The sequence below is a fragment of the Panthera uncia genome (assembly GCF_023721935.1).
Source record: "Panthera uncia isolate 11264 chromosome B2 unlocalized genomic scaffold, Puncia_PCG_1.0 HiC_scaffold_24, whole genome shotgun sequence".
In the NCBI taxonomy this organism is placed as follows: domain Eukaryota; kingdom Metazoa; phylum Chordata; class Mammalia; order Carnivora; family Felidae; genus Panthera; species Panthera uncia.
The window spans coordinates 74,961,204-74,973,564 of record NW_026057580.1 but is presented as its reverse complement, the minus strand read 5'-3'; the positions used below and the strand labels follow the sequence as shown (position 1 = coordinate 74,973,564).

Sequence of the window (12,361 nt, the reverse complement as noted above, 5' to 3'; positions counted from 1 at the left end):
GCTCCCCTCTGATTTTTTTTTTTTTTTGATGCTTTATAAGTGGTGTTTTCAAAAATTTCATTTTCTAAATTCTTATTACTAGTATGGAGAAATTCAACTGATTTTTGTATATTGACTTGGTATCTTGATTCATTCATTGCTAAATTCACTGTTCTGGTTTCATGCAGAAATGCTTTAGGGGGTTATAATAGTCTTTTACAATGATTTAGGAAACATTCCCTCCTCCTCAATTTTCTGAGTTTTTGATATTAATTCCTCCTTAAATTTTGATAGTATCCACCAGTCTGGGCCTGGAATTTTCTTTGTGGAAAATTTTTTGACTTTAAATTTAATATATATTAGGGGTATAAAGTTATTTAAATTTTTATTTCTTCTTGAATCAATTTTGTTAATTCATGTCTTTTAAGGAATTTATCCAGTTTGAATGAGTTGTCAGATTAAATTTAATAATAGTCCCGTGTTATCACTTTAATGTCTATAAGGTCGTTAGTGACGTCCTCATATCTCTGATATTGATACATTTTTTTGATCACTCCTGTTAAGGGTTTATCAAATTTATTAATGTTTTTAAAGAACTAGCTTTTAGTTTTGTTGATTTTCCATTTTCAGTTTTACTCTTTTCCAGTATTATTTTTATTATTTCTTCTTCTTTTATAATATCCTCTTCTATTTCTAGCTTTTTAAGATGAAAGAAGAAATTGTGTTCACATCATTCTGTTAATATATTTATAATATTGACATTTAAAGCTGTATATATTTTTTAAAGACCGTGTTAGTTAGTATTCCACAAAATTTAGTATGTTGTGTTTTATTATCTTTCCTAATTTCTAATTTCTAAATATTTTCTAATTTCTCTCATTAGTTTTCTTTGATCCATGTGTTTTTAAAATGTACGTTGCTTAATTGTGAAGTATTTTGGGATTGTTTGGGTATTATTTCTATCAATTTCTAATTTAATATCATTGTGGCTGAAAAACATACACTAATTTCAATCTTTTGACATTTATTTAGGCTTATTTTATGGCCCACCATTGGGTATATCAAGATGAATGTTCCATGTGCACTAGAAGAATATTTATTCAGCTAATAATCTGTTGGATTATTAGATTAAGTATCATTAGATTAATAGCTGGTATAGTAGTCTATAAGTGTCAAGTACATAAATTAGTTGACAGTGTAGTTTAAATATTTGTGTCTACTTGTACTGTCACTGAGAAAGAGGTGCCATAGTCTTCAACTATGATTGTAGATTTGCCTATGGTTCTCTACAGTTGATATACCTGGGTCCTTTGTATTTATATTATTATCTATGTACTTGAGTATATTGCCTTTTTATCACATAAAATGCCTTCATTAGTCTATGGTGATTCTCTTCATCTTCATCTGGGTGCTTTGTATTTATATTATAATCTGTATACTTGATTATATTGCTTTTTGTCACTATAAAATGCCCTCATCAGTCTATGGTAATGCTCATTGCTTAGAGACCAATTTGTCTGATAGTAGTATAGCCACAGCAGCTTTAATTAATTAATTAATTAATTAGAGATAGAGAGTGAGTGGGGGAGGGTCAGAGAGAGAGGGAGACAGAGAATCCCAAGCAGGCTCCACACTGTCAGCGCAGAGCCTGATGCAGGGCTCAAACTAGAGAGATCATGACCTCTGAGCCCAGTCCTGAAGTCAGATGCTCAACTGAATGTGCCACCCAGGTGTCCGTGATGGATCTACTCTTGAAATTGCTCTTCCTTCTCCTAAGTCCATCAATTTCCTTTAGTTTATAAAAGAATTAATCAGGTACAAGTATAACAACATATCTGACCTGGAAGTTGAAGAGGGTGCCCCCGTCAACAATTCAGATGTATTTGGTTATGTCAGAACTGATTACATGCTCCAAGGGACCCTATGCCCTTGCTGTTCCCTCTGCCTGCAATGTTCCCAGACTCAGTTCCCTTGGTTAATTGGTATTCCGTCTGTATGGCTCAGTTTAAGCATGTTCTCTAATGTGACCAGACTTTTTCTGACCAGATCCCAGTAGGTCTCCTTGTTAAGGAATCCACTCTACTTTTCCTTTTACGGTGCCATTCAGCGGTGTGGTTGTTTGCTCATCTTCTTCCAGACTGCCTTTTCTGCTATCCTGTGTATTCTATGAGGGCAGGGATTGTATTTGTCTATTTACCACTGTATTCCTAGTGGCTAACACAGAACGGGGCACAAAACACTTGTTGACTGAATGATTAAATGAATGAACCCTCAGCACAGTAACCTCAGCTGACCTGTATACTTCACCCTTTATGGAAGAGTTTGACTTTTTATGACTTTTTTCTTGAGCTTCGATTTAAATCCAGCTTTACTTGTTGTGGAGGACTGAAGGGTTTGAAATTACAGGTAGAAGAAAGCCCCATAGTGACCTCTCGAAAGTGAGGAGGTTTTGCTGAAGTGCCGTGAACATTGGAGGTCAAGAATTTCCCGGTTAGTCCATGAGATTTTTATAGGGGAGGAGTCTTCAACTGGAAATGAGGGGTCATCCATGCCAGGAGCAGCTAAGGGATATCCAGGCTCACCCTGCGGGGAAACCCTCTGTCCTAGGGACACTTTGGAAATGCTGAAACAAACAACCGGGTGGGCTAAACTAACACAAGGGCATTCACAGGATGCAGGCATCAGCAGCTCTGTGGGTGGTCCAGAAGGGCCAGCCTCCTAGCCCAAGTGCATCCTGTTTAGTGAGCTTCCCTCCATTTGGAACTGGGTTTTATGTATTTCACAAGGTTGCTGGAAACTTCTAATGAGAAGTGGAAATAACAAGGTGTGAAATTAGACAAGCAAGTCAAAGTCCACAAGGCAAACCAGATGCTGTCTTCAGAACTGCGTAGGTATAAATAGAGTATTTCACTAGAAAAAGGACAATGTGAATCATCCTGGTGAATATACTTCTTTATAAGGTTCCCAACTTCCAGTTTTGGTCCTCTCAGGTAGTCACAGTTTTGTCAAGGAGATATTGTGAAATTCTCAAATCAAAACCTTTATTTGTTTTGATTTTAAGTGCCATTCTTTCTACTTTTCTAAAGAAGGAACTGTCAACACTCTAAAAAGATGTCGAGAAATCTTGAAAAGAAATAGTCAAACCACCACTTCAAAAGACTGAAAATCATTGAAGTGGTTTTTATTTATTGAGTACCAGGCAAGAGAGATTTTTAGAAACTACCAAGCAGATTTTTAAAGTGAAAATTATACCCCAATTCTGTGTCATGGAGAGAAAACTCTAGCATCGATGTAAATAATAGTCTGTTAACTTGAATTCCCCAGTCTGAAAAGAAGCATTCTGCATGAGCTAACGAAGTTAGTAAGTATCATTGAAGCAGCAGTTGTGAATAGTATATATTGATGGACCAAACAGGAGAGAATAATGGGTGGCAAATAAATAACATGATTAACCAAGTGTAAGAGGGAGGCGTGGCCCGATGAGGAGAAACCAGCCAGTAGGTTGTACCTCTAAGATAGGTACTACCGAGAATCACCAGTATTTCTTAAAATCTGTGTAATACTCTTGCCATTGCAATATCACATTAATGAGAAAAGTCCTAGAAGACTTGCTTTAGGTATACTTTAAGAAAAGCGTAAAAAAATCAACTTTATACGGAACTAAAAATAACGATAATTATTGTTGCAAAGTATTTTCTTTTTGTTTTTGCATCCACAAACACACACCCTCAAAAACATACATTCTCTCCAGTACGTGAATGTACCAGCCCTTCCCCCACTTGAGATTCACAGGCTAATTGGTGCCATGTTTTAGCAGTGCCGGAGATATCAACATCACGGAGTTTGCAGCCTGGAGTACTTCTGAAATTTCCCAGAATACACTGATGTACTATAGTGGTCGGCTCTTCTGGATCAATGGCTTTAGGATTATCACAGCTCAGGAAATAAGTCAGAGAACCAGTGTCTCTGTTTTGGAACCAGCCAAATTTAATCAGTTCACAATCATTCAGACATCCCTCAAGCCTCTGCCAGGTACAGTATATTATTTCTGTTTACCCTCTTGCCTCCAAGCGTGTTTTGTGAAATAAGTGTTTACTTTGGGATTTGTTTTGTTTTGTTTTCTTAAAAAAATATTTAAGCCCCGAAGCGGGGCTTGAACTCACGAACTGTGAGATCATGACCTGAGCCAAAGTTGGACAGCCAACCGCCTGAGCCACTCAGGTGCCCCTTTGGGAATTTTTTCTTAAGAATTAAATTTTAGAGGCGCCTAGGTGGCTCAGTCGGTTAAGTGTCTGACTTCAGCTCAGACTTTGAGCCCTGCATCTAGCTCTGTGCTGACATTGCAGAACCTGGAGCCTGCTTTGCATTCTGTGTCTCCCTCTTTCTTTGCCCCTCCCCCTCTCATGCTCTGTCTCTCTCTTGCCTCTCAAAAAAAAAAAAAAATTAAAATGTTAAAAAAAAAGTTTTGAAAAGAAAAAGGCTTTGGTAGTTTCTCTTGGTTTGCTTGCATTTTACTCTTAATCCAAATTTGCAGCATGGAACAGCCAGAAAAAGAAGATTGTTAGGATATATTAAAAGAAAGGGAAATTTTATTTTGGTATTAATTATTAGTAATTTCTGTTAATTATCCATGTTCTCTATGATGTTTGAGAATCCTAAATTCTTTCCCCCTCTATTCTTTCTTTCATCCCATAGGGAACTTTTCTGTTACCCCTAAGGTTATCCCAGATTCTGTTCAAGAGTCTTCCTTTAGGATTGAAGGAAATGCTTCAAGTTTTCAAATCCTGTGGAATGCTCCCCCAGCAGTGGATTGGGGTAGAATTTTCTACAGTGTGGATTTCAGTTCTCATTCTAAGGTATAGTGTTGGTTCTAGTAACTTCCATTTCTCAAACAGGCTGTACCAACTGTATCAGCCCTGCCCACACTAATTTGTGCTTCCTTCATTTAGCCAAGCCTGTCTCCTTTGTTGCTCCCAATGCATTTGATTATTAAGATTTTTTCCTGAGGGGCCACCTGGGTGGCTCAGTTGGCTGAGCATTTGACTCTTGATTTTGGTTCAGGTCATGATCCCAGGGTTGTGGGACTGAGCCCCTCATTGGTCTCCATGCTGAGTGTGGAGACTGCTTAAGATTTTCTCTCTCTCCCTCTGCCCCTCTCCCCCACTCATGCTCTCTCTCTAAAATAAAAAAAAAAATTAAAAAAAAGATTTTTCCTGAGAATGTTTTTTAAAAATTAAAAAAAAAGTTTATTTATTTTTTGAGAGAGAGAGAGAGAGTGAGAGAGAGAGAATGAATGAGAATGAGCAGGGGAGGGGCAAAAAGAGAGGGAGACACAAAATCTGAAGCAAGCTCCAGGCTCTGAGCTGTCAGCACAGAGACCAAAGCGGGGCTCAAACCCATGAACTGTGAGATCATGACCTTAGCCAAAGTCAGATACTCAGTTGACTGAGCCACCCAGGGGCCCCCTGAGAACCCTTGTTTGCAGCCAGTCTCTGATTGTTTTGTGGTTAATGTTAACGACTGGTATGTTAGCTACATTTTAACTGGTCTATGTGGAACCACATGGAACTTAGCAACATTAGCATTTCCAAAATTGCACATTTTGGTTCACAGGTGAACCAAAGTTTGGAGATTTTAGTTCATTAGAAATAAAAGGTTTTATGACTCCCTCACTAAGAAAATAATGTTTTGTTCTTATATTTTAGTTCCTGGCTAGTGAGCAGCAGCTTTCACCTGTATTTACTGTGGAAGGGCTGGAGCCGTATGCCTTATTTAATCTCTCTGTCACTCCTTATACGTACTGGGGAAAGGGCCCCCAAACATCTCTGTCACTTCGAGCACCTGAAACAGGTACAGGGGTTAAAAGATCTTTTTAAAAGGGCAGAGCCTCATTTTCTATGCTCTACAATAAATGGCTAATAATTTTTAAAAGTAACTTTCAGTTCTGTAGATGTGTTGAGATTCAATACCTTTTCAGTGACTTTTTGGAGATGAGAATAACACCATTAGTATCAGTCTGCATCATTTATTCCAAAAGCATATTCCAAGATTTCTTAAAGATTGTTTCACTTGATTATAATAATACATATGCTGCAGAAACCTGTTTCAGGTAACTTGTGAAACACTTGAGAAGGAAAACGGGAATATAATAGCAGGGACAGTTTCATGGAAGTCAGGCTTGTCTGAAGATGTTCTCACCGATGGTAACTCAGAAGCTTCCATAGGTGGATAACTCATGCCTGAATTTAATGTTTTCCTTTGGAATATGTTTTAAAAAGGATAGTAGTCGTGTCTTTACGTGTATCACTACAAAATGTACAAAGCACATTTATATGTATCACTCCTTTATTAAACGTTTACTGCACACCTATTGCGTGTCAGAGCATCATTTCCTCCTTGCATTTGATCCTCCCCCTGCTCCCTGGAAGGTAGCACAGGTGTTACTATCTCAGTTATGCAAATGAGAAAGCAGAAGCCTAGAGGTTGCCCAATGTAGAATAGCTGGGACTTAATCTAGACTTTCCACTGCTGTTTTATCAAGTCTCCACTCAGTCATGTCTTCAAATGCTGGTAAATGATAGTATCATACTGATTTATTCACTATGAACTTATTAGCACAGGACCTGGCAGGCAGAAAGAGCTCAACAGGCATAGATATGCATTTTTTGTTTGTTTGTTTTTAACTGTTAAGTTTCTTTCAACAATATTTACCCATGAGTCTCACAACAGGAACATAGTAGAGCCTGGGTAGGTCCTGGAGCAGTTAGCATTTGAATCCAGGTATGCTGTCTTTGAGATCATCTTGGGATGTCAGCTTTGGTAGGATCGTTCCGTGGAAATGGTTTTGCCTGCGTCTGTCAGGGGATGTACTGGGGACCTAGGGTCATCAGCATTCTGCTGGATGTTGGGGGGCAATAAAAAATGAAAAGATTTGGCCTTTGCCTTCAGGAAATTTACAATATAGTTGGAAAATTATTCAAATGGACAAATATTTATTAAGCGCTTACAGTGTGCTAGTCCTATACTAGATTTGGGGGGATTTAACAAGGAATAAGGAAAGGTGCTTTCTCTGATGGAGCTCATCAAACAGTAGAGAGATAAACACAGGCTTCCAACAATAACAGAAATGAGACAGTGAGAACTGAGTTTCAATGGCATAGAGTAAATAGACAAGACAGAATGCTTCATCTCTATCAAGCAGCCCCACCACTTTCACGAGGTGACGATGGTCATAGACTGGAATGGCCACCGAAGGTCTTTGGGGAGGGGGAGTTCTAGCTGGGCTCTAGGGAATGATGCAAGGAAAGGTATCCCATATAAGCACAGTGTAAGAAGGCCTGGAGATTGGATAATGATGTGAGTGTTGAACATTGAGAAGCGATGTGACTGGAGTGGACAGTGGAAAGGGACCTTGTAGAGGAGTCCGAAGAAGGAAGACAGGCATCTTGCATGAAATGACATGGACATCAGGCAGAGGAATTTCTCTTGATTAAGAGGGAGATAAATTCATTGAAGGGCTAGGAGACATTAAATTGCTTGGTTCGGCTCTAGGATAAATGGTAGCCTCCAAACCATACTCTTGGGGTATACCCTGCTCCATGGAAGGGTTCAAGGTGAGAGGGCCTGGATCTGTGACATGCTGGATTTTATATCCTGAACTGGCTGAAGGCCGGGCCAAGTTGCTGCCTTTCATCCTGTGACTGCCATTCCCACCACCAGCTAAATCACTGTGGCAGGAGGAGAGTAAATATTGTATTTTTAAGGAGAACCAGCCACCTTTCATCTATACAGGGCACAGATGAGAAAGATGTGCCTAAGTGGTGGTAAGAGGGATTTGGGTTGCAGATGAGAAAGATTTGCTGAAATATCAGGATAGGTTCCTGAAGAAATCTGTGGAATCTTCTCTCCTGAAGAATAAGATAGATACACTTTGATTTCTGGAATGAGAAATATTTATTACTGTTTCTCCATCTCCTCATCATGAATGGTAAAAAGTCAACTTTATATTCTGTTCTACCCTATCTGTGTCTCTGCTTTTCAGTTCCGTCGGCACCCCAGAATCCCAGGATATTTATATTACCAAGTGGGAAATACCATAACCAGAACGAAGTTGTGGTGGAATTTAGATGGAATAAGCCTAAGCATGAAAACGGTGTGTTAACGAGATTTGAAATGTTCTATCAAATATCCAACCAGAGAGACACAAATAAAACATTTGAAGACTGGATGGCTGTCAATGCAACCCCCTCAGAGATGTCTTTTCAGCTTGAAGGCATGAGTCCCGGGTACACTGTTGCCTTCCAGGTATAAGAGTGAAAACAGGGATACAAGGGTCTCAGTGGTGCAAACAGAAGGCTGATTAAAGGACTAGGTTAAGAATTCTGCCACTCTGTCAATAATTTGAGATCCACTATGGTCACGGAAGTCAAGTGGGTGGCAAAGATACAGAGGGGAGAGGGGACAGCTAGGGTAAAGGACAGCTTGACAGCTTTCTTGCTTTCAGATTCAGAACAAACCATTATTTTTCCCTGTAATCACTATAGGTCGTGTACCTGGGTAGATGCTTTTATATTCCTTATCTCATTTGATCCCCTTACTGTCTGTGAAGAAAGAGCCATGTCCCTGGGTGTGTCAGTGAATTACCAAAGCTGCATGGCAAGGAAGTGGTGTTCTGTAGTCCAGCTGCTAGAAACCTTTCCCCCAGATCACATCACTACTGTGAATCCTCTGGATGCCCCAACTTGGAGCTGCTGCTGGAAATAAAACCTGAGGGTCTAGGTAGTTGATATCTCAGAGTTACTGTCTGGCTGCTGATAGACGAGAAAGTGAGAATAGGAGTCAAGAATAACAAGTTACTGCCACCCCATTTGGGCATTTTAACTTTAATATGAAATAGCTTTCTACTTATGATAGATGGCTTGATGATTTTCTAATCTTCATTAAATACTAAGTTGGTGATGTTATGCCCAGAATTCGCGATCCCCAAAGACCACCAGGGAGCCGAGTCCGATGCAAAAGCCAAAGAACCTTTATTCGAGCTAGCTCGAGCTCAATCCCCTACCTGCACCGACACAGCGGTGAGATGCCAGGGAGAGAGAGCGAGTTTCAAAAGCACAAAGGTTTTATTGGGGTCTAGGGGCAGTTGGTGAGGTAATGGCTGTGGCCTCAGCTGATTGGCTGGGGAAGGGTCAGAGTCCTGTTACGCAGGTCGCAGGGCGTGTTTTGATCGGGAAGTTTGAACGGGTGAGCGGGAGGTTACTCAAGGGGAGGAGGCCTGGTCAAGGTGGAGGACACAGAACAAGATGGAGTCGGCCAGCGTAGGTCCGCCCTTACAGGTGACAATGTTGTACATATTTAGAATTATTTCCCATTTCTTTTTGGGGAACATAATGCTTTGGGGAGTGTTTTAGAGATTTGAGTTTCCTAAGGATCTGTTTTTGTAAAATTCTAATTTAATAGTTATTTTGTTAATATATTTGTTCAACATACTAATCGAAGAAGTTGTACATAAAAGTTAAAGATAGTACACATTCTTATTTGTTGAGAATTATGTGTGTTCTGGTTAAATAAATATTCTGGTTAAGTGTATCTGTCTAAATGTACATATAGTTTCAGATCTCAGTCATCACAGGATTGTGCAAGGTGATATGCACAGATATGCATGAGTTTCACTTAATGTGGTCTTGTGCAAAAGTGAAGACGTCTTGGTATATGTACATACCATGATGCACACACACACACACACACACACATACACACACCCCATGTACAGATAGTAGTATGTATAATATGGTAAAATATATTTAACAGTAGAAGTATAATAAAAATAATCTAATACTTTGTTGACTGAGAGGGCACTTGAGGATCTACCTTTTGGGTCCATCATTACGGGTGTCAATTTCCTTTATAGGCTGTTATACACATGTGAGGTTGGGAAGTGGAAATGATTTATTACACAATAAAAGACGTCTACTAAAAGCTGTTTTCTTTTTTTTCTTTCTTAATTTTTTTAAATGTTTTATTTATTTTTGAGACAGAGAGAGACAGAGCATGAGCAGGGGAGGGGCAGAGAGAGAGGGAGACACAGAATCTGAAGCAGGTTCCAGCCTCTGAGCTGTCAGCACAGAGCCTGATGCGGGGCTCAAACTCACGGACTGTGAGATCATGAAGTCGGACGCCCAACCGACTGAGCCACCCAGGCACCCTCTTTTTTTTTTAATTTTTAGTACGTATTTATTTTTGAGAGAGAGACAGAGACAGAGTGTGTGAGGAGGAGAGGCAGAGAGAGAGGGGGAAACACAGAGTCCGAAGCAGGCTCCAGGATTTGAGCTGTCAGAGCCTGACATGGTGCTTGAACTCACAAACTGCAAGATCATGACCTGAGCTGAAGTCAGGTGCTTAACCGACTGAGCCACCCAGGCACCCCTAAAAGCTGTTTTTAAAAAGCTTTGGTACCGGGATGCAGAGTGGTACAGTATACAAGTATACAAACCCCACAAGACTTGATTTTTATGCCAGTTTCTGCGTATGTCATTGTGGATGAGTTACTTAATTCTGATTTTGTCTAGTTTCTGCTCTTAGTAATTGTGAGAACTAAAAGAGATAATGTATGTAAAAGTGGTTTGAAATGCATAATTAATATTCAAATGTAAGTTTTAATTATTATTTTTCTTTTGCAAATCTCATTTTTTAAAAGGTACAGTAAATTTGGTTATTTAAAGCTTCTAGTTGTTTATTTCACAGTCTGTGGGAGTTTACCATAATGTGCATAGTTTTGTTTCTGTTAAATGTTCTACATAATTTCATTTTGGAAATAGCTAAAGACCTTTTTTAGAAATTCAAATCTTTTGCAGGGGAGATTTGTGCCAATACTTTGCACTGTTCCAGACAACAGTAGCAACGATAAAAACCACACCACCGGCATGAATGTGGGGCAATACTTACCTTTTAGTGATTTATTGCTTTATACTCAGATGGAAGTAACTATTTGAAACTATTCAGTCAGAGAAAGACAAAAACCCCTATGATTTCACTCCTATGTGGAACTGAAGAAACAAAACAGAAGAAGAACATGGGGGTGGGAAGGAAAGGCAAACCAGGAAACAGACTCTTAACTACAGAGAGCAAACTGAGGATTGCTGGAGGGGAGGTGGGTGGGGAATGGGCTAGATGGGTGATGGGGATTAAGGGGGGCACTTGTCCAGATGAGCACTGGGTATTGTGTGTAAGTGATGAATCACTAAATTCTACACTGGAAACTGTGTGTTAACTAACTGGAATTTAAATAAAAACCTGACAGAAAAAAGAAACTATTCATAACTGATACCAAAATTGTGAAATGAAACCTTCGATAATTTATCAGTCTCAGAACATAATTGCTGTCACTGAGGACACTGTTGAATGCAATTTTTCTGGTATCCTTTTCTTTTTCTAGGTTCGAGCCTTCACATCCAAAGGACCTGGACCATTTTCTGACACAGTAAAGTCCAGAACCTCAGGTATTCATTACCTAAAACCTGTGCAATAAACAATTCGTATTTTAAAAACATTTTTGACCCTTGGTATTCTCAGGGATATGAATGCTGTCTCTGAGCTGAAGTTAAAGTCAAATAATCAATTTTTATCACCAAACACACTTAACAAATCTGAGCTTAGGGCGCCTGGCAGTGTTGATTGAGACTGGAACAGTAGATGAACCCAGAGAAGACCCATGGATTTCAGAATAGCCTGATAGTGAATCAAGGGATTTTGCCAAATGAAAGTTTTTTTTCCCTCTTATATGTATTATCTACTTGTTTTTTGTTTTCAGAAATCAACCCATTTCCATATCTCATGACTCTTTTTGACAGCAAGATCGTTTTATTAGATATGGATCAAAATCACATTGTATGGACATTTTCAGCAGAAGGAGACATCAGTACCATGGGCTACACAGCTGATAATGGAATGGGATATTATGCTCAAGGAGACTCACTCTGCCTTCTGAACATGCACAACAGATCCAGCTCTGAGGTATTTCACTATGTAACTATTCTGGAAGGAAGGACATGGATAATTTACATATCACACCACCCTATAATTAAATAAGCTGGTCAGTGGTCGAGCATTAAGATTAGAATGGTTGGAAAGGACAAATGTTGTGTAATTATTTAGTCACAAATGAATAGTGATTAGATTTGGGGCAAATATCATTCAGGATTAATTTTGCAAATAGTTTTATTTGGTTTAAGGCACTGTGTTAGTTCCTGGGATAGAGGTAAAAGAGAAAAAAAAAATCACAGTCTTTGAACAAACCCAGTCTGGTATTAGCCTAACACTAGGAGGACAGTAGTGTGTAATGATTCATGGCTGAGCTTTGGGATCTGAAATTTAGAACTTAATT

At 39.2% G+C, this 12,361-nt stretch overlaps 1 protein-coding gene across 5 annotated transcripts in view; it reads left to right on the top strand.

The window, feature by feature from the left end:
- Positions 1–12,361, top strand: part of ROS1 (ROS proto-oncogene 1, receptor tyrosine kinase) — a 114,441-nt gene that overhangs the window by 48,770 nt on the left and 53,310 nt on the right. For all 5 annotated transcript variants that reach the window (XM_049654239.1, XM_049654238.1, XM_049654240.1 and 2 more), the window contains 6 exons: positions 3,797–4,011; positions 4,675–4,835; positions 5,685–5,829; positions 8,021–8,283; positions 11,414–11,477; positions 11,789–11,991. In XM_049654239.1, the coding sequence (XP_049510196.1) occupies positions 3,797–4,011; positions 4,675–4,835; positions 5,685–5,829; positions 8,021–8,283; positions 11,414–11,477; positions 11,789–11,991 (1,051 nt within the window). The remainder of the gene's footprint in view (positions 1–3,796; positions 4,012–4,674; positions 4,836–5,684; positions 5,830–8,020; positions 8,284–11,413; positions 11,478–11,788; positions 11,992–12,361) is intronic.